The following is a 26807-nucleotide window of genomic DNA, read 5'->3' on the forward strand; positions in this document are numbered from 1 at the left end:
TCAAGACACAAATGTATGTGGATGACCAGCTATTGCCCGCCCCCCCCCCCCCCCCGCTAACAATCTGACTGTTCTCTATCAGGAGCAATGACCAATTAACAGAATAATTAACCAAACTAAAGTCTCACTTAAACGACTGTTACAGGACACTGTGACAGCAACAAGCGTATTTTAATTAAAGTGCCCTCCAGTTAGTGTGTGCATTTATAAAACCCACAAAGGACTCTTTCCCAGTGAAAAGAGATGTTCAACAAACTGCTGTATACTGCATGTGCATTTGTGAACACTTTGTCAACGTGGGCTAAATTGGATGTGGATTGTTGTCAGGCAGGGAAGCAATAAAACTATTATTCTCCCTCGCACACACCAAAAAAAGCTTGTCTCTGCTTCCAGTGCTGTGGCTTTTCCTTATGGGTGTCCAATGAAGCATGCAGATCAGCGTTGAAATTAAAGAGCGATCTGTAATGAAACTCCCAGAGCCCCCTGAGTAAGAAAGTAACAAGACAGCCCATAAATAAGATACAGAGAAACAAAATCATAAGCGATTTAGACAAGCAGGAAGTAGGGCACTAGACAAGAGCAGGAAGTCGACTGATGAGCCGCTGCCATACCTGCGTTTCGGCTCCATGGGGAGCACTCTCAAATATTTGGTATTTAGGGCAGAAGTGTCATGTAGCTGTCACACAGAATATTTAAATAGCGGACGGTAATGTCTCTATTGAAGGTACTGATCTTGGTCCTCATTTTGAAATATAAATCAAAAGACAGATTGAGGAGGTTTTTTTTTTTTTAGCTCTGAAGTGATGAAAAGTGATTCACAGCCTGACTGAATGATTTATAAAAACAAACTACTGCTTCTTTTTTTGTTTTTGAAGGTGGAAGGCAGTTCCAATCCTGGGATGCTAAAAATGATATCAATTTTAGAAGCAGGGTCCTCCTTTTTTTTTGTGGAGATATCAAAAAAAGATGAACTTAAGGGAATGACATTTTACTCACAAATAGATAAGATATCCTTCAGGAAATGAACTCTTGAAATATAAGAAAAAAAACAAAAAACAACCTTGATTCTTGGTTTGGAAAGGTGTGTAATGCACCGTTGAAGCGCATTCAGCCTGATTGAACGAGCAGGTGTTGCCAGGTAAGAGAAGAGGAGCAGATGGTGGAAAAGAATCAGACTGCAGGGAAAGATGCTGTGTCGCTTTCTCAAGTTTATTTCGATCTGTGGTTATCAAAGACAATGCCCAAGAACATAAGTTATGAAAAAAAGCCTTCATGATGGGGACTCTGAGTTTGATATAGCATTATCATTTTTAAACATAGGCATATTTTTCCTCATTTATTTTAAAACAGCAATGTTAAAAGTAAAAAAACAAAAAAAAAACAACAGAACAAATAAACAGATGGACTTAAGAGACAGCAGAGATGCCGAAAAAAAGGACATTATATCAGTGGAGTGCTTGTTTTGGTGAGCCTCGGGACGGCTCCTGTGTGTATATATGTGTGCGTGTGCGTGTGTGTGTGTGTGTGTGCACCATGAGTTCACCATACTCCACATAATCTTACCATTGTTCACTAGAGGTCACCAGAGGAGTGACTGGGGTTCATCATTGTTCCACAAGTGCTGGGGGTACGAGGACAGTCCCCACTGTCACCGCCAGTCTCCCGCTGGGCACACAAACACTATTCAGTCGGGAGGAAAGCCAGAAATAAAAAAAAGAAAAAAGTAAAAGAAAAAAAAAAGAAAGAAAGAAACACACACACTGCTCACCAATAACAGGCACCAGGTCGTGACATGGCCCCTTTTTTTTTTTAGACTTTAAACAGCACACACAGGCACACTTGATCACGCTCGCATCCGTCCTCACACTCGTGCACACACACTCGTGCACACACACACACACACACACTGTACAGTATACAATGCACAAAGCCCCATACGCAACCAAATTAAGACCGTTAAAAACACTTGATAAAAGCACAATATGGTATAAAATTAATTGCACATGTAGAGACGAGATGGAGGAAGCACAGTGAGTGGAGCTGGAAGAGGAGTGGGAGGGGGGCGGGGGGAGGGGAGAGAGGTGCGATGAGCATGGCAAGAAGAGGATACAGTACATTCAGTAAACAAACAAACAAAAAAACAGGAGAAAAAGAAAAAGAAAAGGCAAGATTAGAATCAAAACCACTGAAAATAATTAAATAAAAATCAAAACACTTTTTTCCAGTTTGTCTTTTTTTTTTTTTTGGATTTTTTTTTCAGTCATTGATTCAAAGCTCACTCTTGGGTGCGCTAGTCTTACAGTAGTCCCAGTCTGTCTCGGGGGGGAGAGCGAGCTTGGTCATTTAGTGAAGATTTTAATTGTTTTCTTGCTTTATTTAAAATCAATGTTCACGTCTACATCTCTACAGACCCGACTTGAGAGCGTCGGGCGGGGGAGTAGTGGTAGGGTGCAAGTCTTCCATGACCTGACATATGCACAGGCATGTACACAAGTGCGCACGCGTTCACACACACACACATACATACATACATACACGCACGCACACGCTCTCTCTCAAATAAACACACAAGAGTGCATTCTCATTCCTGTCACCCCTGGGTTCAGGCTTTTTCTCTTTTCTTCTCAGCTTAGCGCACTCTGTACGCTTCTTTCTTCTGTACAAAAAAAGCAGCCTCCTTCCCTGGAATCGGAGTCTGCGTATTTTCTCCTCACTCCTTCTCTTCCTTTATTTTTTTCATTTTTCTTCTTTTACTTCTTTTGAGAGTTGAGCAGTTTGTCTGCCTCGGGGTACATCGGGTACTTGACGGTCTCGATTTTCTCTTTGACCTTGTAGGAAGGGTAAAGGCCCGTGCGGCCCAGTTTGCGGTTGATGCCTTTCGAGTATCCATCCCAGTGGTTGCCGGCTACGCCGATCACATCGCCGGGCTCCAGGGGAATGTCCTCGCTGTTACGCGGCTGGTGGGGGTAGATGGCGATCTGGTTGTGGGCGTTTTGACCTCCAAAGTAGTAGATGTCATCCAGGGAGTAGAAGAAGGAGGAGGCGTCTGGATGCAGCGTCTGCATAATCTCATAGGCCACGCGGCAGACCTGAGACAGGAACAGAAGCGAGGATTAGTTTCATACTTAGATCTATAAATGTGGAGGAATTTGTCCTGATGACAAAGCTGTAGAGGCAAGCGAACACTGGTAATATAGAGACAAAATGACATCTGACTGGGAGACGTACGTTTTATTTAAGTCCTGATAAAAGAGGGATGAAATGCGCTCAGCGACTCATTCCAGTCAGATCCTTGAAGTGGACTAATAAGCCGACAGTGTGAACAGGAATTATGTGGCTCACACATTATTTTAAAGTTTGGCAGGAAGCCCATCCACTCCACGTTACACCTCATAAAACTGCACTTCAGAAGCTGCGAATGATCAGAATAATGGATGACAAATGCCTCCGTAATGTCCAAACCCCCCCCCCCCAACAAAATACGCTTATGTGGTTTAACACTTTGCAGCATGTAAGTGAAAATGGGATGCAGAGGTTGTTGACACTCACATGATTTTAATTACATGAAGTAGTTCTTGTTTTCCTTGTGACAAACATCACCTGATAGTTGACTCCTCTACAGATTTAATTAACTCTCTGACACGAAAGCTTTTATCAGTTTGACCTGAATTTGTTCTTGTTCACTGCGATATTTATAATTTATATGACAGATTTCTTATTTTTGAATATGTAAATGTTTACTTATTGATCTTTGTTACTTGACTATTCTTTCTTTCTTTAACTCACAATAACATAAAAAACTATATCTTTAAGCATGAAAGTCCATTCTTTACATTGGACAAAAATTCTAAGTACAAGGAGAAAGGAGAGTTGTCATGGAGATGGATAAACTGCTAGCATAAGACCCAAGGTATGACATTTTGGTTGTCACATTTATATCACATGATGACAACCGATGACAAGGGAGCAAACTGTGTCAGCTGATGAAGTCAATGAGATGTGGCTGAAAGCTCCAGATAATCTTTCATTAAACTATGGGTTTATTTATTTATTTCTTGTCAAATCAATAACTGTAATTTATGTGTATTCAGCAGAATGTTAAGGAAGAATCACTACATACCAAGGTAAATCTGCACATACAATATGCCCTCATATTAAAATGTATATAAAATCATATTCATTTTATGTCACTTCATTGATTCCCATCTATTAGAGAGAACACATCAATATTCTTGTTAATTGTTGATGTTAATTTGTTTTGTCTTCACACCAGCATCAATAAGTGAAGTGAAAACACATAAAATAACATTCTGTGTTTTATACAAACTGAACTGAAGAGAGTGGACTGACCTGTGAGGAGAAGGTGCAGACCAGGAAGTCAGTCTGGGACAGGAAGTGGATGTCGAGGATGACGCCCCTCAGCGAGTTCTCAGTGTAGCGGTTGTGAAGGCCTGCCGACCACGAGATGGAGTTATCACTGATGAACTCATAGTCTGGATACCTGATGAGGACAACGTGGCAGGATAGGAAAAGGAAAAAAAAAAAAGGAGAAAAAAGTTACATTTAGACACGAAAAGCAGAAAATAAACATAGTGTTACATAAACACCAGCAGCAACACTCTAACACAGAGCACAAACACACTCCAGGACACTGACTTGGTCTTGGCTTCCTGCAGCAGGGACGGGTCATCGGTGGCAAGGTAAACTCGTTTCTTGTCGACGTGGACACGTCTGGCCAGATGTTGGAACTGTTCCTCCACATGCAGCATGTACTCCTCTATGGGATGGAAAGCTGCCTCCGTTCCCACTTTATCTGTCCTCCTCACATGGACTCTGCACACAGACAAGCAGGGAAACAGACAGTATGAGATACTAGTGCTGTGTCTTATAACATCTGTAAATATATACATAAACATCTGCTTTTCATTGGATTTCAACACTTTTTTGTTTGTTTTCTAATCAGTTTTGGGCATTTACAATCTAGCTAGTAGTTGGCAGTAGCATAGTTATGGTGGTACAATATAATGCAGCTGTGGACTTTATTGGTGTGTTAGGACAACAGGAGGAACTAATATTGTTACAAAGTTAAACCAGATATCAAGACAGGCAAACAAATTCATGGCCTGCACGAGACTTTTACACATCACATTCCCAGATATCTGTGCTAGTTGGCTAGCTGAACTGAGATTTGTTGACAATTTGGCAAAAAAAAAAAACTCAAACATGAACCTCATAATGAAACCTTGGTCAAATTATCACAAACAAATTGAACGGCTACCGGTAGCTTGAGACTCACACAGGGTGCTTTTAGTGCCAGCTTTTCTAAACTCTAAAGAGAATTTCCGAGGCTGTACAATTGTTCCACTTTCTGCCTGCCGTTTGCGCTGCCTGAACTTGTTGTTTTTTTGCAGCATACAGCAATGTTTGTGTGTGTGCAAACAATAGTGTGTAAGCTGCTCTACTGCTGTGACATGCACATTTTCCTTTACAGAAATACATAAAGCCTAAGCCTAAATTCATAAAGTATGATATCAAGTAGAAAACAGCATCCTTTATATATTCAGGAAAGAGAGCCAGTAAATAAAATAAAATAAATAAAAGCAAAGTATATGCTTGTCCTGTAATATTGCCATGAGAATAAGAACAAGTTGTTGGGTTGTAACAAGAAGTGGATGATTTACAAATGTGTATGGTGATTAATCAATACCACTAAGGGCCATGCTTTGAGGAAAACATGAAGAAAGAGTAACATTGACTAGTATTTACTAAGTTTGCTCATTTGTGTTGAAAGAACAGTTTGAACTCTACATTTTTTTAACCTTGTGATTTTTTTAAATTAGTTGAATGTTCAACAGTGAAATTTGGAAAAACAATCAAAGACACTTCAAGTTGAGTAGGATATTTTGGGATGATTTTGATTGTTGGTGTGAGCACAAACAGAAAAGTGATGGGACAAAAGGGAAAAAAGAAATAGTGACAGAGTGAGAAATTTGAAGAAGTGTAGCGACAAAGAAATATGAACAGAAACAGAGAAATAACCACAACTGTATTTTATTTTCCTGCCCCAGCTTCCTTGTCATCCCTTCCAGTAAGCAAGGACAAAGAGAGAGTGCTGTCACCAGCTATATATATGAGAGCAAAAGAGCACAGCTTGAAAACAGAACAAAGGATGGGTGAAAGCAGAAACGTTTCCTCTCCTCACACAGAAGCACCCCTCAAACTGATGGATGCTAAACACAGTTTCTATTCCATCCATAACTATTAAATTACACAACTACCCAGTCACATGTGCATTGTGACTTCTGGCCTCGAGGAGCAAACACAATTTCAAAATCTAAGAGGAAAAAAAAGAAGAAATATTTCAACCTTGGCTTATTGAGTGGATCCATGCAGTCCAATCCCCCCCCGCCCCCAAACACATTGCTCCATATTCATATAGCTCCATCTGGGAGCAGCCCAGTACAACCAGCTGTCTATAGCTGGTCAAGGAGCAGCTCCACTGAAACATCGGAGGTCAAGAGTCTTTTTAAGGGCTCTTCGGTGAGGGATATTAGTCTCCCAAATCCAACCGTTCAGGATTTCCCTGCTTTAGGGATTGAAACAGCTTCTCTAACCACAGAGCTGCCTGAGTCACTTCAGTGAGAATGAGGTAGAAGCAGAAGAAGTGTTTGGAGTCAGAGGTTCAGAGGAAAGAGAATAAACAGGCTGTACCTAATTTCAACCACTGGCCAGAGATCAATCAGTGAGTATTGGGGATGCTCACCGGAGAAATAGACTCTTTATTTACGTGGCAAATGAAAGAATGGAGGTGAGAACGGGAGAGTGAGTGAGTGAGTGGGTGGGTGAGGGGGGGGGGGGGGGGGGTGTGCGTCAGAGTCTTTCATTTGGTCTCTGTCGCTCTGATCGGACAGAGGTCTTGACTCCAGGCTTTCTCATTCTCTGTCAAGGTCTCTCTCTCCTGCTTCCTTACTTCTTTCATGTCTGCTGCTTTTTTGTTCCTGTGAACTCTTTGTCTTGCCCCCCCCCCTTTTCTACTCTCTGTCAGAGGCAGCAGACTCCGCGCTGAGGCATTGCTTAGCTCTTAGCTTTCTCTCTCCCTCCTTCAGCAACCCCAGCACTCTCCCACACTACTGCCACAATAATTCAATTCATTTCTCTCTATTCATACAATACTTGTAAAGAAATGGCAATCCTCACGGTAGGTGTAAAAGGCATACATTAAAGGCATCATACACACCCACACTAGACACAGCAAGTGCTGATTCTAGCACTTTGTGACAATAACATATAGACCAAATAAATAATTTATCTGAATGTGACATCAGCGCCCTGGCTGCCTATCAGACAGAAGGAAACTGCAACACTAGGCTATTAGTCTTTCTAGCTGCCATGTTTGAAATCTATAGCAAACAGGTCATACCATCTTATATCTACATCACTGTAATATAGAAGTGTGCTTTATCATTAACAGGAACAGTACACGTTTATCAAGATTGACATATAAAACCAACATAAAGTATCTTAGTAACAGAGCCAGCACAAAAACAGCTGTCTTGGCACAGGTTCTCCAAGTTTGTGAAGTCTAATACTTATTTATATTTCCTCATTTCATGTTGGTGATACAGTAGTGGTCCAGAGTGCTGTCTAAATCCACATTCTCTGTAGGGTGTCATCTGGGTTGAAATCTGGTGACTGTGAAGGCTACAGCATATGATTCAAATCATGCTTGAAGCATTCAGTGAGCCTGTACTGTATGCTCTGCATTAGTTACTCCACTCATGCATTTAGGTGTTTTTTCTTTAATTCACAACTCGTATACAGATATAAAACCATATACTTTACTTATAGCAAGCATACATGTAAATGGGATGATGAACAAAACTTGGCTGTGTGATGTCATTCAGATTGAATTAAGTGTAAGACAAAAACTTTTTATAACTTCTATTAATAAGACATTGCTTCATGTTTTGTTTTTATTCATTTGACCAGAACATATCTGGTTCCTTCCTTTTTTAACCCTCTTCTAAATAGCTGATGAGGTGATTTGGTTGTTTCCTCATGCACTTAAATTTTTATATTTCCTGTTGCATGAAGATAACATTATTGTAAATTTTCTTGCAACAAGCACAACTCATAGCAAATGAAAAAAGAAGAAAAAATTCTAAAATTCTAAATATTATATGTTTCAAATCTTACCCAAATCTACATCTCACAACATCTTTTTTAAATGTATCTTTTTCCTATTTATAATATTTAAAAACACTCAAATATTAACTGAGAGTTTTAATGATTAAAAACATAACCCACCATATACAGTAAGCACTATCTGTATAGAAAACACCTGACACAAGATATTTATAAAACATGTAAAGCCAGTTCAACTCTTGGTAATCGCATTGCCATGGCGATACAGCTGCAGTAGTATCAGCAGTAGAATAAGTGGCTCTACTTTCTCTTTCTCTCTGACTACACTTGCTACCATTAGGCTGCATTAAATGGTGCCAGGATGAAGCCGTGCTGATAGCTGCTTTTAGTCGGTGGCTTCCAGCCTTTCTTGCAGCTCACATCCTGAGGGAGCGGCAGGGAACGAGAGTGTTGGTGGTGACTAAGGGGGGTGGAGGTCGGTTGGCGGTTGTTGGGTGCTCTGGGGACAATCTGGCTTTCTATCCATCTTGGTACTCCCTCCATTAACCCCTACACCTCCCATTGCTGCCGCCCTCTCAACTTTCTCCTGCACCAACAATACGGTTTCTCTCTTTCAACCCCACTTTAACGTCTCACATTTAAATCCCCCCCCACCCCCCACCCCTCCTGACTTCTCCATACACACATAGCCTTCCCCCACAGTGCTGATAGATGCACACAGGCATTTTGTTGCAACATCAGTGCAGAGTGGAGTGGATGTATCGAGACCTGAGGATGAATGGGAGGAAAAAAAAAGGGATAAAAACTTTGTTCTAGCCGGGACTTCAATTCAATAAACCTTTCCCCAGTGATAGAGGAGAAGAAAAGTGCAGAATATATATGTGTGTGTAGGAGAGGTGGAGTGGGAAACACAAAGAACATTGATAGAGATGTGTGAAAAGAGGAGAGCAAGAGAATTGCAGGTAGGGATGTGCGCCTGGGGAACGTGAGGGAGAAGTGTGAAATATAAAAATTTGAAAAATCTTGAAGCGGGCTGAACAAATGAAGACAGAGGCACGATCACAAGTGAGAGGACGTGCGAGGATGGCGAGATTGAAAAAGTTGAGATGAGTCGCAGAAAATAAAAAAAAATTAATAATAAAAACGAGGAAATAAAAAAGGGGGAGGAGAGTCAAAGAGGACTGGGAGAAAGAGACGGTAGCTGCCGTGGTGATGAAAGGCAGGGAGGTAAAAAAAAAAAGCAAAGAGATGGAGAAAGACACTGAGAGCGTAACAGGAGGCAGCGAGAACTATGCAGAACAAGACAGGGAAAGCGAGGAAGATCGGCAACCGTCGCTCGCAGCGAAATGTAAAGAAGAAGGTGAGAAAAATAAGAGTTATATAGGGTGAGGAGCTGGTAGAGAGCATAGATATTTATGGATGTGAGAGGTACAGTGGGAGGGGGAGGGGAGAAGAACTACAACTAGACTGACTATTAGAAAATAACTCTTGGTGTTTGTTTTAAACTACTTCCTTTACCAGCCGGGTGGAGCCAGTCTCATGGGACTGTGCAGAAACTTGAGACAAAATACCTAAAAGTCATTGTATATACTACTTCCCCATGACTGACAGCTTACCAGTCATTATATGCATTGTGCTCACATAGTAAATCTCCTCCTATCTGGTACACAAAGTAGGTTAAAACAGCTGCTGAGAATTATTTACACAGTGCTCTTCGATTCAGGGTTTGATCTGCTGTTCAATGATGGGAATTATTTGAGAGTGAAGAAAGGCTGGCAGACAGGATGTGAATGTTTACTGACTGAGCACCTGACAGGGATACAGAGAAAAAAAAAATAAACAGCTAAACATGTCCGACTCATTTCTTAGAAGCTGTTATTAAAAGTGGCTTATAGTATTGTGACTGCACACATTCCCACAAGGGGTGGCCCCCATGGGAGCTGAGCACCTCATCCTGATGAATACTTTCCAAGTCAGTTTCAGACAGTGACAGCATGGAGATGACACAACAGTAAGTGTCCAGAATCAAAACCAAGCTGATATCAAAAACTGAAAAGTAAGGCATCTTCTTAGCACCATTTATTGAAAAATTTGATTTTTTTTTTTTGCTGTCAACCAATACCATGAAAAGACCAAGATTAAAAAATGTGTTTGTATGTCTCTCAATACTTTTTGGCTTGCCTTCCCCGTATCTCTGGCACCCACCCTCAAGCCCATTCATTCCTACCAATAGCATGACGTACATCTTTAAAAACAGGTCACAAAATATCTGGTTTCATTTTTTATGAAAGACCAAACAATGTCCTGAAATGGCTGGGCACTGTAGGTTTTTGCAAATAGGCCTAAACATGAGTAAACAGTGAATTTCTCTGGGACTATATTTAGTGGTGGATTAATACACATTTAGTGCATTAGTGAGTATTACAGAACCAGGACAGTTTATGTAGGATTAACGCAAAATAAACTATAGTGCCCATGTTCATCATAATGAAGGAACATGTCAGCCAGTGCAATGATAAGGCTTAATTATGTTTTTTTTTTTTTAATTTTTTGACAACAATACAGCTCCACGGCACAGAGGAATAAGCGTTATCAGGCTTTGGCTATACAGATAATACTTGTTTGTAGGATCAGTTCATTGTTGTATTTGGTCTTTTAGTGGGATTTGTTGACAATTATTGAAATATAGAATATCATCAGCGCTGTCCTTTTAATTGACAAAGTCTACAGAAGATAAATGAAAACCAGACAGACGATTTATTTTTAATGTGGTCATTATATGTGTTACAGTATAAGCTCCTTATTCCTAGTCTGGTTTGGTTTTACTGATTTTAAAATAAGCCAATTATGCTTTTGGTATGTAGTTATTTTACCTCCCTTATAAAAAAAGTAAGTTACATCAGTTTGGTTCGGTATAATTAGATCCTCAGTATGAAGTACCTTGAACTGGAGACAAACAGGGACTATAGAGAACAAGACTGAATCAGGCAGATTGCTTCACCGCTATTAAAAAAAATTAGGGTGATGACATTTCTTTACACAAGTTGATTTGCATGAATATGAGCTGTATGAGTGCAAAGCAGTGCAGTAGTGAAAAGGCAAAACCCTTATAAGAGTAAATAAAGGTAGAAATTAGATGAAGCAAAACACTACCATTAAATCTAACTCTAACTCTGTATTTCAGCTAATTACACATTCAGTTGAATTACGCATACATTTTGAATGCCTGTGAATTAAATTAATTTTTATTAGACATTTATAGACATTATAGACATATAACAATAATCTGTTCTATTGTTGAAGTATTACAAAAATTAATCTTAAATCAGTTATCACAGTATCTTAAGACTAATACTATACTATCCCCTTGATTAATTATCTTCCTTTAATCTATTCTAAGTCTTCTGTCCAACAATATGCAGATGATACTGCCATATATACTTCTAATATTATTAAGACATCTTATATCACCGTTCTCTTGACTATACTGATGTTGTTTATCAAAATGCATTCAAAACTAACCTTTTACCCCTCAATACAGCACATAATAGATAGACTTGCTCTTGGATTCACCTTTAGTACTCAACATGTATAATATATAACTTAATAGCCTCCACGCAATATAAGAATACACATTCACTGGCTGTAACTCATCTTTAAATGTATACATTACAGCTATCCCCTTAACCTTCAACAGTTTTTGGTACCATATTCCTCAATATATCAATTGAGGCATTCTACATAATAGCTCTTCTCTATTCCTACAGTCAGAAAAGCAATTGGAATGAGAGCATTTATGGTAAGGCTCCTCCACACTGGAATAATTTACCTTCAAATATACAATCCTTGACATGATTTCACATGTAAAAATGGTGTGCCTGCTTATTTAGAGATGTATCGCACATGTTTCAGATGATGCTATACCTACAGTATAATATACAATACACTGTAAATTGTATATTCTATACTATATTTTTGTGGGGCTAGTATTTGTTCATGGCCTCTCTGTGGGCTTCTAGTTGTTGTTTTCACCAATGTACTCATCTCTCTTAAGATTGTGTATTGATTGTCTTAGTTGTAGTCTGTTGAATTGCTTATTGTTTGTTTATGTCTTTCTTAATACTTTATAGTGTTTGCTTCATTTTCAGTTCCTTATTTTTGTTTGTATTGTATGTTATGACCCCCTTGAAAACGGGATAGCTCATGTCAAGGGTTTTATCCTTATGAATAAAGTAGTATCATCATCAAATTAAGTTACTTTGAACACTATTGTATTAACCTTGTATTAACCTCACCCAAAGCAGTGTTTGTATTCCACCACTCCCCTCACAGCTACATATTTGTTTTCTTATTCCTGTGCCCTCTGTTTGCTTCGATAGTGCAGCACTTTGTAGACATTATTATAGAGAAATACTATAGAAAAAACCTCATTACTATTAAAGTGTTTAGAACTGTAAGAAAGCAGAACAGGAAACCACACACACTGAGCTGTGATAGCAGATTGTTCTTACCCGATGATGGGGTGTTTGAAGCCCAACTTGGCGGTGGTCTGCTGGATCTCCTTCTCCAGCCATGCCTGAGGGCGTACCAGGTACTTGACAAACTGGGACACCCACCAGACGGAAGGGTCGCCGTGCAGACGGTGCAGGCGTGGGGCCAGGTCCTCAGGAATCGCCAGGGGCAGGTAGGGGGGCCGTGGGTGGAGGCTGTCCACTATAGGCAACTCCACAACCTGGACATCCTTATCATGGGCCTCTCCTGCATGGGCGAAAGAGGAACATGTAGAAAAAAAAGTCAACACTTGATCAACTTTGGAGACCCCCCCCCCCCCCCCCACACACACACACATATTATCATCAAATATCAATGAAATCAGTTAGTCAAATATCACTGAAATAACTGGCTAGCATTTGCAAGTGAATAGGGTCTTTTGGTGTGCTTTGATTTTGAAATAATGAATAATAAATATGTTATTTATTTAAACATATATATATATATATTATACTGTGATGCAGTGTGATATTTCAGAATTATTCTTTAGGCCTGTATAATCGTTTCTCCTCTGTTTCCAGAATGAATTCATACTGTACATCCAAACCATTTTAACTCTAGCTTTTGTGATTGACAGCTTCTCTTTGCATATCCTTGCTTAAAGGCCAAGGTAAGCTCCTTTATATCAAGGCTATGTAGAGCCAAGGGCTGATGCTGAGGCTGGAGAGGGGGCTGGTGGTCTGGCATTGGCCCCTTCAGGCTGAGTCCTGCTTGGCAGAAGCCCTGGGCAGAGGGTTTGAGCAGGGCTGATTACGAAGGTCACTTCTCTGGGCATCAGAAAGCTCCTCTGCACAGCCAGACCGACCAAGCACATTAAGACCAACTGTCCACACTCGCCCACAGCATGTAGACAGATACACAGCACAGACATGAACATGCACATGTACGGGCTCTTGTGAACAGAATGAATAAAGGTGGTCCAACAGTAACAACTAATGAGGATCCAAATAAAATGACAATAAAAAGAAATGTGCATTCACACACACACACACTCACACTCACACACACACACACACACACAAAAAGAGCCCCAGCTAATCTCATCTCACCAGAAGGGATATGCCTGGCAGACACAACCTTCACTCTCTTTCAGTCTTAAAATCCGAGGAGAGCTTTTTTTGTGTGTGCCCTTGTGTGTGTGTAAACCCCTGATTTACGTAAAAACAAGTTTGAGCCCTGTGTTTTGTCTGACTAAAGTGGCTTCTGTAACCACCACAGACAGGCCCTAATACAGCAAACACAGCCTCCACAACACACTTCCATATAAATGGCATAATGAGTCATTAAAAATGGCCTTTCACAGAAAGGGTACATAAAAAACATGTTAAAAACAAGAACAGAAACAGGGGCTTCAATTTGTGTGTGTGTATGCCGGAGCATGAACTGAATATAAATTGGTAGAAGCATTAAATATTGAATAGAAAAAAATATTCCCAGGCCTGTCTTTGCTTATATAACAGCACTGGCATGATTCACATAAGGGGGAATGGGCATATTTTGAGGCCTGCACTTCTTGGCACAAATGTACAGATATGCAGTATGTCTTCCTCCCACAGCTACTTAATTAGATCACAAAGCTCTACTGAATTTCATCTCAACTCCAAAGACTCTGCATTCATTTTCTATATGCATTATGACTTAAAGCATACGAATCTGAACTGAAATAGAATGGATACACTGCATTTTAAACCTGTGATGCACACTGAGACTAATAAATATTCCATAAGATTAACATAGCTGTGAAACCGGAGAACCGAGAGTGACACCATCCAGATGCAAAATATCTCAATTCATAATACATTTGAGACAGAGTTTATGAACTTGGAGAAATCTTGTTCTGTCTTTTACATGGCAGAGAACATTATGTTTTTCCTGCTGCTCTCAGAGTCACTCATAAGGCAGTAATATCTCCACAGAGAACCTCAAAGGAATACACTCTCTTTGGCAAATTAGGTCTTTGATCAACGGACCATTGTTCCACATGAAGACTGGTTCTCCCGCTGAGTGTTCAGAACTTTGTTACCAGGCCTGTGAGATGGAACAGCGCTGTTATGCTGTCCATTGAACATAAACCTTATGGTAAAACACCATTATGCAACAGTGGGCTAAACAGACCGTAGCGCTGGGTCAAATACTCAAAGCTGGCAATAAATGTCTGGTCAAATTGGTAATCGTAGTTTACTTCTGGTGAAACCTTTGCTCACTTTTTAGAGAGTTTCTTCTCAAAGGCATTGATACTGTTGCACACTTTGGTACACACAAAAAGTGATGAAAGTAGTTGTCTGATGAAGTAAAAAAAAGAGCTTGAGAGAGAAGTTCAAAAACTGTCTACTTTCTCACCTGTGCAAACCTGGGCAAACACAGCATGACGAATTGTTGGTTTCTGGAAGGCTAGAAGAACTTTCAGAGACAGCCATCTCCCAGCCCCCATCCACCCCCCACCCCCTCCCCCACCCCCTCCGGGTGTACTGCAATGTTATTTCTATTTTTATGTGAAAGTTCTTGAAATGTTTTGTTTTTCCCCCCATTTCCCATTTGCAGAAGGAAAATCAGCAAGCCCCATAATGACTTCTTCGCTATCTTTGATTCCCCCCCTCCAAGCTATATGTTTTCCTGACAGAAATACCCTGTCACAGATGCGCACACCACGCATTCTCTCTGTCTATAAATGTCTTGCATCCTGAGGGAAACACTTAACAAAAAGTGGGCTAACCACATAAAGATATATACGAGGAAAGGTGGGATGAGAGGGGATCTAGTAGGGCATCTCCATGAAATACCAACTGAGTCGATTTCCAACACACACACACATGGTGAGGCAAACAAATACATAGAATAGCTAAGTATTCCTAATGCACTTAGGATGAAACAGTACATACATCTGTATGTAACAGTGAGAGAGGACTGTGGATATTTATTACAAAATGACAGGGGAGACAGCATGAGTAACAACTCTATAAAATGACAACATTAAGGAAACCTATGTTGTAGGCGTAGAGTTTACTGGCACTATGTATAATATCTTGAGCATTTGCATAACAGGCAACAGACACTGGTTAACCATTAAATGGTGACGCATAATACTTGCAATTTAGCATCAGGTGCTGGCCCCTTTGCACATCAGTATTCACTACAGTCAAAAGCTGTAAATGAACTGGCATGGCCAAACATTCCACTTAATTAATGAGTTATTCAATGTATATCTACTTATTAATCCAAGGCTTTAGCATCCCTTTGTGGCCCTGTACCCAAAGGAATGTTCCTGCCTGCACAGTTAACAAAACAGGCATGACCACAGGCATAACCAAGTACCCAACAGGCTTATATTAGCTATGCCTAGCTAGTTAGCTGGCTTGGTCAAATGAAAATACTGCAAGACTTTATAAGGATAAGAATGCAGAATTCTAAAAAGGCAAGAGGATAGGGTCGGCTTTTGTGATGAGTTGGCTATGAGCAGCCAGATGGCATGTATGGATCTATAGGTGGCTGTTTGTAAGTCACCATAGAAAGACGTTAGATAGTGGGAAAGGACACATGAAAGGCAGGAGAATAAGAGGGAAGGCGCTGGGACAGCAGGAGATAAGAAGGGAGAGCCCAGGAGAGCACAAGTCAAATGAAGCGATAGGAGGAAAATGGAGAGCTGAAAGGATGCAGCGATGAGAACAAGAAAAGGAATGAGAAAGAAAGAGATGAGAGGGAGGGAGAGAGGCAGGTGCGGTTAGATAGTAAAACCTCCAAACCGTCACTGATCTTCATTTATGAATGCTTTGGTTTTGTCGGCTTAGCAGAGGCAAACACACTCACACTGTGGGATTACCTATTAATCATATTAATATCACATTTTTGATTCACAGCTCTATGCCATCTTATGTGCAAATGATTCTGCTACATTTGCACTAGTAGGGATATCCATTTCATCCACAAGAGTGCATCGATCTTCGGTCTAAGGTATTATGGTGCCAGGTATACATATGAACTACCTGATGTTTGAGCATGGTGTTCATTATGGACAATCCATAACTAGTGCAGAATTCTAATAACACACATAAATAATAATAAATACTGCTCAGGTTCAGATCAGACAGGTTTCTCCTCCCAGTCATCTCCCTCCAGGATTTTCCAGCGTTACCATTGTAAGCACTGAAATCCCCCAGCAGAACCTCAGATGGCACATTACAAAGGTTTGGATACTCTAAAATGTTTGTTGGCCCGTGGGCATAGAAAACAACACTGTACAAGCGTTTTCCTCTCCACTACGCCCAGCGTGGACCGGTACGACCCCTGTCGTTCTTCAGGGAACACTTTAAAAGCTGTGTTCAGATAATACTCTTAATTTTTTTTTTTTACCACGCTTTTCATTCACAGTAAAATGCAAAGTAGACAACAGCACTGTGTGAAAAAAACCTGCACAACAATACACCCTCTTGTATTTTTATACCGTGCTGTATTTTCTATTACGAGTGCCCAGTTGCACAGCTGTACTCAGTCAGGGGCTTGTGAAAATCCCCAAATGCGCCTGTTGACTCTTGGGGAAAGAAGTCTGCCCCCTGTCTGGGAGTTTGGTCGTTGCAACCCTCACCTCCCCCCTCTTTGCTCTAGCTATCGATCTCTTCCTGCTAGAAAGCCAAAATGACACATGCCCGGAGCCATTTTCCCTGGATGCACTTTACACCAAACCATACGGGTGGTAGCTCCATCTTATTTCTTTGGGCTGAGTCTAACCAGACCCCTTGAGTCCCCTTTCTGACCAGGCTCCATGAGGCGAGGAGTGCTGTTTCAGCCTGAACAAGTTATTAACACTGCTTTCAGACCAACAATAAAACCTCTGGGCAAACACCACAATGTTGCATTGGTGTGGTGGTGTTTCTACAGGTACTTGTGAGAACATGAAATATGAATCAAGAGACTCAGTTTGAAGGCTACTCACATGCCAAAACTTTACCTCTACTAACAAACTTCTTCTGAGATAAACAGTATACACAGTATTTGAATCAAAATTGACTCTAGATACGCAAGCTGTTGATTTGAAAATATAAAAAAAACCTGTCAGTCAATCTATGCCACTTGTGGATGCAGCTAAGACAAACATCTACTCTCCCTCAGTTATACTGCTTTACACATTTGCTATATTTGCTGAAACACATTTCAGTTACTGTGCATATTCCCCCGATGAAAGAAAGATGTTGTCAGCGTACAGGAAATGATAAAAAACTGTGCGGGGCGCCTGGATCCACAAAAGATGCACAAACCTCTTGCAGACATTTTATTCCCGACAATCTCCCTTTCTATCAAACGCTATGAGACGAAACTTACTGTAGGTCAGAGGAGTGGGTTGTTTACTGAAATCAAGTCACAGGATTTCTTGGCAGTGAAACCTTTGAACGGTAACCTGCTGCTGCTACATTGGCTGCCAAAGTGCTTTAACAGGAATTGCAAAGTCCTGCTTAGCCAGAGAATTCACACTTTGATTTCGCTGTAGCAGCACAACGGTGAGGTCTGGCAAACTCTATTTTTTCTTTTAGCTGGGAAAGTCTAAGTAAAAGTTTAGGGGTATTTGATAATCAAGAAACCAATCGCAGGTGTCTTGGGGAGGTCCTGAACTCACAAGCCTCAGGAAAAGTAGCTCTAAATGGATCCAATATGTGTGTGTGGTGTGTTTGTACGTACCTGACCAGTGTCCGGTAGTGGCACCAGAGCGGTCGGTGCAGGTGTTACTGACGGGCAGGAAGACCGTCTCCCAGCCGCCGGGGGCGTAGCGCCAGTTGTGAGACTCCAGGATGAGTGTGCGTTGGGTGCCATAAGCGATCATGAAGCAGTAGACGACGTGATGGAGCTGGCAGCCATAACCGCAGCCCTTATTGATGTTACACACCAGCTTCCTCGCCTTACTGCAGTCTGGGGGGTTCTAGGAGGAGGAGGAGGAAGAGAGGAAAAGAATGGTTCAACATTTTTTTATTTTATTATTGCTTGACCTTCGTCTTGTATCTCTCAAAGCCCTGCTCTCTGACTGATAATAATACATGGCTGATATTGTTGTCGTTGTTCCCTGCACCTGTTTGTCCTGTCTCATACTCACACGTCCTCTCTAATTTTATGACTATGCCTCCCTCTTTTTTTTATTGGTTTGCTTTTCTTGTCAGTTTTTTTCTCTCCTTCTCTCTCAGCAATACCCTAACCACTCCCCTCTTTTTTCCATCACTTCTATCCACCCCTTTCCTTTTCATTGTTGAAGAATAATGCTGTGAATATTGTATTTTTTTAAATTTATAAATGTCAACAAATCCTGTAAAGAGATCCAAACCAACATATTCTACCATTGTCTGTGTATCAAAAGCTTAATATAGCTTATCCTTTGTGCCATAGACCTCTATTGTTTTGCAGAAACTATGGAGAAACATCAATGAGCCACATTGTTGCACTCTGTGACATGTTGCTTCATTACAGTGAACATGAGCACTGTGTTTCAAGTCAATCTGCTCACACTGTGCTAAATACTAGCGTAATCTGTATCTGAATCGCTTTTTTGCACCCTTTTCTTTCCCCCACCCCTTTTCCTCTCTCATTCTCATTTTCATTATTTTTCCCTTTCCCTACGTCCCTCTTATGTTCTACCACTCTCTCTTTGTTCACACCCCTTTCACCGTGATTCTCTTGATACATCTCCTACTTCTACTTTCCCGTCATCCTCCCACCTCACTCTCTCATTCCTCATTTCATAAATTAGCTTCAATATCAGACAACGTCTGAGGGGGAGAATACCAAATTAGAGGCACTGAGGGGAAGAAACAATTTTTCTTTTTTTAGTGGAAAAAAAGCGGAAAAAATCCCACAATAAAGAAAAAAAAACACAGCAGAGTGACACATGCTGTGTTGTCGATGAGTCGCCGGGCGGGTTGTGATTCGCTCGGCAGCCGGTCTGAGCGACTCCGCAACACTCGTGCCAACCAGCTTCCTAAACAGCAATTACCGGCTGATGGGAGTGTTTTCCTCATTAGGCTGCTGCAGCTGTGGATGGTTCACAGTAATCAGGCCGCCCGGCACCCACCGGCTAACGCTGCCTATCACAAACTAGCAGGAGAGGAGGATGAAGAGAGGGAGGAGAAGGAAATGAAGAGGAAAGGAGAAGATATAAAAAATGAAAAATAAAAAACCTAAAGAGATGACATGCAAAAGGGGACATGAGGCAAAAGAAAAGAAAAGCAAAGCAAGGAAAGGAAATGAGAGACGGAAGAGGAGAAGAAGAGGAGAGGCTCCTTAAGGTACTGAAAACTGATTACCACCACTGCTGTTCAATAACACGAACAGAGTAGGGCAGCCATCGAGCTGACAGCACAACCCACACAGGTATTTCCTCTGAGTTACAGACTGCCTGTTCACCAGCAGCCCCATCGGTGTGAGCTAACTCACTCTACAATGGCCTCCTGACAAGAGGCCTTGTGTCACACTTGTTTTCTGTCGTCAGGCATCGGCATCTGAGCCGCAGCGTCTGAATGAGATCGATGTGTGGCGTGAGCCTCGTGGCGTCGAGGCCATACCGGGTTGATGGTGATGAGGACGGAATGACTCCGGAACGCCGAGAGACGAGGTTCAAGGATAATGATGGCAGATGTGCGCACAAAGACAGCCTGTGAGTAGCGCTCTGTACTGTAGGTTAAGTGCCCGTTTAAGCGGTTTCGAGTGTGAAACACAGAGGCAGTGGCAGAGTTATTCAGCTCAGAGAGACCAAAGTGATGTTGTTTGTGTAGGAAATGTGGCTGAGAAGAATGTGAGAAATAGTCTGTCAAGCTCAGGTAATTATCCACGGCGATTCCCATATAGCTAGAATACCTACTGGAAGATGAAAGGAAGCTGTGCATGATAAGAAAGATACCACAACATTCTTCTTTAAGTACAGAGAATGTCTGTTTTGCTGCCCTTTGTTGCAGATTTGCTGTAACGTAATTTTGTTGTAGTAATATATTAAATGTAGAAATTTATATCCGGCTCATTAAATGTCTTTATATTTGCCTCGGGGAGCTCTTTGGAGGACAAACGCATGTGGTGTAAAGGCTGTGACACATTTTAAGTCTGCAGAAACAGCAGCAGTGCATCACTTAAAAGAAGTAGTGTGTGTGGTTAATATGAGCAGCCCATATCCACAGTGACTGAGCTGTTGAAGAGCACTACCATGACAATACTCAATTTAAAATCCAGTATGAAAAAAAATCAAAAGGAAGAAGACACAAAACTCTTGAATTATCATGACACACTTGCAGTTACCAATAGTAACCACAGGTGTCGCCAAATCAACCGCAAATGAAATCTTAATAATAACTTTAAAGTATTGATCTCTGGGAAATGCAGAACACAAACCACTTAAAAAATCATACACACAATTGTTCATGTCAGTCTAAAACTAAAAGTTGGGTGCTTACAAGTGCATTAAAGTGGTTTTTGCTCCCAGTAATCATTCCTCCTGTTCATACTGGCCCTTAAGAGATCCCCTTCTAATGCACTTCCAATGTAACAGATGGGGTACAAAATTCAGCCCTAGTTCTGTCCAAGAATATAGTCCAAAGTTTATCTGTCAATAATAGCAGATTTCAGCAGTGTGAGTTAGTCAAATTTAAGTCTTCCAAAGCTATGGTGTTTTTAATTTGTAATTACCCCATTTATTCCAGGAGAGGTGATATTTTAAGAGTGATGACTGCTGCCGGAAACAACTGTGTCTTCGATGAAAATATGGGTGAGTGAGTATTCTTTTAAGACAGATGTTGGAAAAAAAACATGAGCCCATCCTGCATATCACACTGCACAAATGAATGAAAAGCTTGTCCAACAGAAATCCATCTGACGGAGCCAGCCATGTTCACTGCATGTTGTGAGTGGACAGATGGAGCAGACGCAGAGATGGAGTTAGTTAAACCAGGAATGAAGGGAGAGGCTGGTGCGGGTGGCAGAGACAGCAGGATAGGAAGGAGGAGACTGTGTGTATGTGTGTGTATCTACATATGTGTGTATGTAAGCATATGTGTGTGTGTGTGTGTGTGTGTGTAGCAACAGACACATACAGCAGCTCTGTGCGTACAAGCATGCACATCAATCTTGCGGCTGAGTGTGTGTGCGTGTGTGTGTGTGTGTGTGTGTGCAGCAGTTGCTTGCATAGGTGTGGGTGAGTCCATCTGTGCACGACTCTCTCTCTGTGTGTGTGTGTGTGTGTTTGTGTGTGATGAATTAGTGATGGCAGCTGGTGGAGCGGTGTGATCCCTCAGCGGTGGTGACAGCAGCTGTTAGTGGTGCTGTCTCCGCCCAGCCAGACTGACTGGGTCCTCTTCATCAAACACACCGGCTCATTAATGCTGCAGGGCCCAGTGCGGCGCCGCACAGCCCCACCCCGGAACCCAGCAGCACCAGAGCTGGGAAACGGGAGCGGGGTGGCTGGGGTTGAGTGAATGTGTCCTGGGTCTCAGATTGCGTATGTGTGTTTGGAGCTGGAAGCATATGTATATCATTTTGAGCCTAAGCTGCTATGTGTGTGTGTGTGTGTGTGTGCGTGTTTGTGTCTATCATTGCACTGCGTCTACGCTTTTTGCATTTCTGCATATGCAATGTCTGCCAACCTGTCATTTTGTGCTTCTGCATGTGTGCCAATGTGTTTTCATGTGTGTGTGTGCGCGCCACTAAACCGCTGACAAGCAACAAGGATCCTGCTTGTCAGATCCGACTGCTGAAACAGTCTGCTGTCACACCCCTCACCTGCTCCTCGTGGAAACTGATGGTGACAGTTATGGATGGTGCAAATGAGACAAGCAAGTGTGAAAGATGTCCTCAAAAACGCATATGTGCATTTGTATGTGTGAGGGAAACATTCACATGAATGCTCACACTGTCTATATGAGGGCGTGTGTGTATGACTCAGTTTTTGTGTGTATGTGAGTGTGCGTGTGTTTATGTGAGTGTGCGTGTGTCTATGTGAGTGTGCGTGTGTGTGTGAGAGAGAGAGAGAGAGAGAGAGAGAGCGAGAGAGAGAGAGAGAGAATACAAGAGCAGCTGATAATAAGCAGCAGGTGTGTCTTGTAGATACCTGTAGGTAGGTGATTCTGTTCTGCACGAGATCCGACAGATCTTTAGCCTCCTTCACTCTCCATTCTCCCACTCCATCCGCCTGGCTGAGGTAGTACAAGTCTGTCATGATGGACCTGCAACCACAAACACACACACACACACACATTTCAAAAAAATGTAATCATTTATGCTCACATTTAAATAACCAACTAAACACTGGCAGTTTGTTTAATGTTTAGAACTAAATATTTTAAAGGGGAACAAACAGCAGCAGTATCCTTTCCAAATACAAACACTCCCACCAGTATCTACAAACACATGATCTGCACACCACTCCTCATCCAATCTATGGATGTCAAACATAATAACTAACAGCCTACACTCATAAAAAGAAAAACTAAATCTTAGAGTGGTTGGTACTTTGAAACTTTTTTTTTTTTTTACAGGCTGTCGTCAAACATACAACCCCACTTTCAGGACAGGCGTTTCTCTGTTGTATCACTGGCAACATCTGGCGCAACCAGTAAGCCATAAGATTTTAAATGACATCACATTTATACTACATAGTATAAATATATTAGGCACTAGCTGGAAATATGTGTACACTCTCAAAGATGATTAAATATATGACCACATGTCCTCAGTTAACACATCAACAACTCTATCATGGCCGTCAAGTTAATTCTAGCAGCGGTCATTCAGAATATGTGACAAGGATACAATTAGGCTAGAAGTTGATGGTCTGGATGTAAATAAAAGGGGGATGGGAAACTGGAGAGAGGGGTACGGGCCGGCTAGCTACGGGGATTTCAGACATACACCTCACATGCTCAGAGACGCAATCGCACAACAGGACATGTATTTCAAAATCAATTCAAATTCATTGTTAAGTGTGCTTGCTTGGATATAGTGTTTGGGCATATGACACTAGATACTGTGAGATAACAAACTCAAACTTCCTATTGCTTTCAGATCTCTGATAGAGAGTCTTCCTGGACACACTGAGTCAGTCTAATCAGGTGGGAGTAGTTCTCACAGTATTGTTGTGAGTCTCAGGTTTGTGCGTCAATACTCTATGTGATAAGTGAGTGAAACATCAGGTCTGATCACACAGTGCGTCATAACCATTAAGAGCAAAATGGTGTTTTTTTAAAAGGTGAGATGGAGAGTTTGATCTGTAAACTGCAGAGAAAAATAACACATATTGGTGCTTTTACTGCTTGATTATCCTCAGGTCCTCTTTAGTTAGTTGGTTGGGTCTCTTTTTCTTGTTCAGGGAGCTTCTCCATTGATCCTTTTCACATTGGGTCAAACATTTTGGACATGTAAAGACTTCAAACTACCTTGATATTGCCTTGATATTCCCACCTGGTTATTTTAACATATTTCTTAGTTGCATTTCTGAAAAATGTACTTTATCACAGTACATCAAAGCAACATTACATACATCATTGTAGAAGCTTTTCATCCATACTGATCACACCTACTAAAACATGCAGAGAAGTTATGGGATCTTGACTAAGTGAACTTGAATTATTTATACACTGCAACCTGTGTATTTGCATATCTTGCATACAGAGCTGCCCTTGACCTCACTTCTGTCAAAATATTATGCCTTTTTTTTAATTTTTAATGTTGTGGTTGCCTATCCCCCAGAACATGTAAGAATAAATAAACAAGGCCTCTGTGATTTCCAGGAGACAAACAAAAGTTAAAGCTACTTGTGAGTGGCGTGATCTGTGTGTACTCCAGCTGGATTATGTAGCAAACACAAGTTTACCACAATACTGAGCGGTGCTTTGAGTACTAGACAGCATGTTAACACTATACTACGTGTTAAACATTACCAAGGCTCAACATGCTTTAAAACTTATTTATAGAAAAAGTGTCGTTTCTGTCACACTGACTGACAACAGTGGCGTCTCTCTGGGTGTCTTGCTCTTTCTTGGATTAAGTCTGCCATCTGCGAGCCTCTGACAGCGAATTTGTGTACATGTCACACACTGCCAAATATCGTGACCATCCACTTACAAACATGCCCAAGAGCTCTGATATGTGCAGCTAAGGGCAGATGCAAACACATCACACACACACACACACACACACAATATGCACTCACACACACACATACTTATGCAAGCTTAATTTATTACTCACTTCTTTGACCCAAATCAGTCACATCCTGTGTGACTGAGAGTTCTTATGCATATATTCAGTAGCTCTTGCAAAGAGACACACACACACACACACACACACACACACACACACACACACACACACACACACAAGCACACACACACAAACACTGTAAATGTACCACGTCCCATTTCAACAGTGCAGCATGGTAAACATTGCCTTTCTCCACAACTAAGACGGTATCATTACTCATTGTCCCGTTTTGAAGCTGGAACCGCAGCATGTGAACAGATGTCAAACTCCCTTCCAGTAGCTCGCGCAGGGGAGCCATCAGCGACTGTCTGCGGGAAGCAAAAAACGAACCTCGCCGGCCGCGAAACGTAACGGGAAGGAATCAACAGACAAGCCCCCCACCCTGAGGGAGTTTGGCAGCAAGACGGGGGAACACCACCCAGACATTAAGTCCTGCATATGTATCAGAGCTGTGTATACTGTATGTAAGTGTATATGTGTGTGTGTGTTTGGTCTGGGGCACATGTGAAGCTTGTGGGCTCCTCCGCTACTTCTGATTGGCTTAAACTGCAGATGCTTAGACTGCAGCCCCCCCCCCCCCCACCCCACCGTGCTTGGCGGCTCTCAGCAGAGCAGCTGTAAGCGCTTATTTGCTGCACCAATCGGAGAGCAATTACAAGGTTTCAGGTGTATAATTCCAGCATGAAAAGGTGAGACAAGCAGTAAGGAGGAAAGACAAAGGTTCTCTTTCACTGGATTATAGGCCTTCAGTGTGCTGTCCTATGACACAGCGTGAGTCATTTAGTGGATATTAAGCAGGAACAGCCAGTTTCAACTCAACCTTAAACTAACGTTTGATTGTTTTTGTATCTCTTTCTTCTTCCTGGGATATTACATCTTCATAGTCCTAGCCATCCTGTCCCAGCAGTATTTTAAACTGTTGACTTAATTGTTACAGTATATAGTTTTTAATTTTCATTTCAATTTTTAGTATAGGATTGGATGGTTTTCTGTCCTTTCTTCACACTGCAATAAACACACATTTTAGTTTCTTTATTGTTTATTTACTCCAGTTTCAGTTGTGTGTTTTTAATGAGGATGGTATAGTCTAAGAGGTATAGTGAAATAACTTTAGAACTCACATCGGATATGTTTGGATCATGTACTGAGTAATAAAACATGGAGTAACATGTAGTCATTATCTCAATAGTCGTCAGTAAAAATTGTCCGATTTTCTCCACCCAAAATGTAATAATGAAATCCTCATTTGATTTACTGTGGGTTTTTTAGATTAAAGCTGCAAGAATTAATTCATTCATTCATAATCAAAATTTTGATTATTCATTAGTCCCTTTAGGTGTATTTTGTCCACATTTTTTCGGGTGTTCTTACTCCTCTAAGAGAGTAAACTGAATATTTTTGATAAAACAATCTAGAAATGTTGCCGTAGGCTCTGGAAACATTTTTCCACAGTTGGCTGTAAAAGATTTGACTAATCGATAATAACTACATTATTTAGCTTAACAACATAGTTTTCATCTAACAGTGGGTATCACAATAGATAGTGATGTTGTGTTTTATTACAGTATGCAATATGTTTTGTTATAATGTATTCTTGGTGTTCATTTTTCCTCTCGCAGACATTTCAAGTTTGACCTGTTACAAAACTATATATATAAAAAAGCTCTTCATAATGCATTGATCATTTTCATTGGGGGAGCAAGGTAAGTACTTGCATACTTTTTTAATGTGCTACATCTATATTTAACTTGGGAAATTTTTCGAGACAAGGACTCTTACCTCATCCCTGAGCAGAATCTAAATGAAGGAGCGGTGCATTTATTCGAGTCAAACATTTCATTGCTCTTTCCACCTCTGCCCCTATCTGTGCCGGCTCTCTCAGCCTTTGCCTGCAGCAC

At 41.2% G+C, this 26807-nt stretch overlaps 1 protein-coding gene across 2 annotated transcripts in view; it reads right to left on the reverse strand.

Moving 5' to 3' along the window:
* Window positions 1-2096: 2096 nt before the first annotated feature.
* The window catches only part of fut8b (fucosyltransferase 8b (alpha (1,6) fucosyltransferase)), an 87973-nt gene continuing 63262 nt past the window's right edge, over window positions 2097-26807 (reverse strand). For both annotated transcript variants that reach the window (XM_053336633.1, XM_053336634.1), the window contains exons 5-10: window positions 22760-22874; window positions 18364-18601; window positions 12657-12903; window positions 4657-4833; window positions 4351-4501; window positions 2097-3089 (exon numbers count right to left, since the gene is read on the reverse strand). In XM_053336633.1, coding sequence (XP_053192608.1) covers window positions 2751-3089; window positions 4351-4501; window positions 4657-4833; window positions 12657-12903; window positions 18364-18601; window positions 22760-22874 — 1267 coding nt within the window. In that variant the 3' untranslated portion in view covers window positions 2097-2750. The remainder of the gene's footprint in view (window positions 3090-4350; window positions 4502-4656; window positions 4834-12656; window positions 12904-18363; window positions 18602-22759; window positions 22875-26807) is intronic.

The sequence above is a fragment of the Scomber japonicus genome, chromosome 17 (genome assembly GCF_027409825.1).
Source record: "Scomber japonicus isolate fScoJap1 chromosome 17, fScoJap1.pri, whole genome shotgun sequence".
NCBI classification, from domain to species: domain Eukaryota; kingdom Metazoa; phylum Chordata; class Actinopteri; order Scombriformes; family Scombridae; genus Scomber; species Scomber japonicus.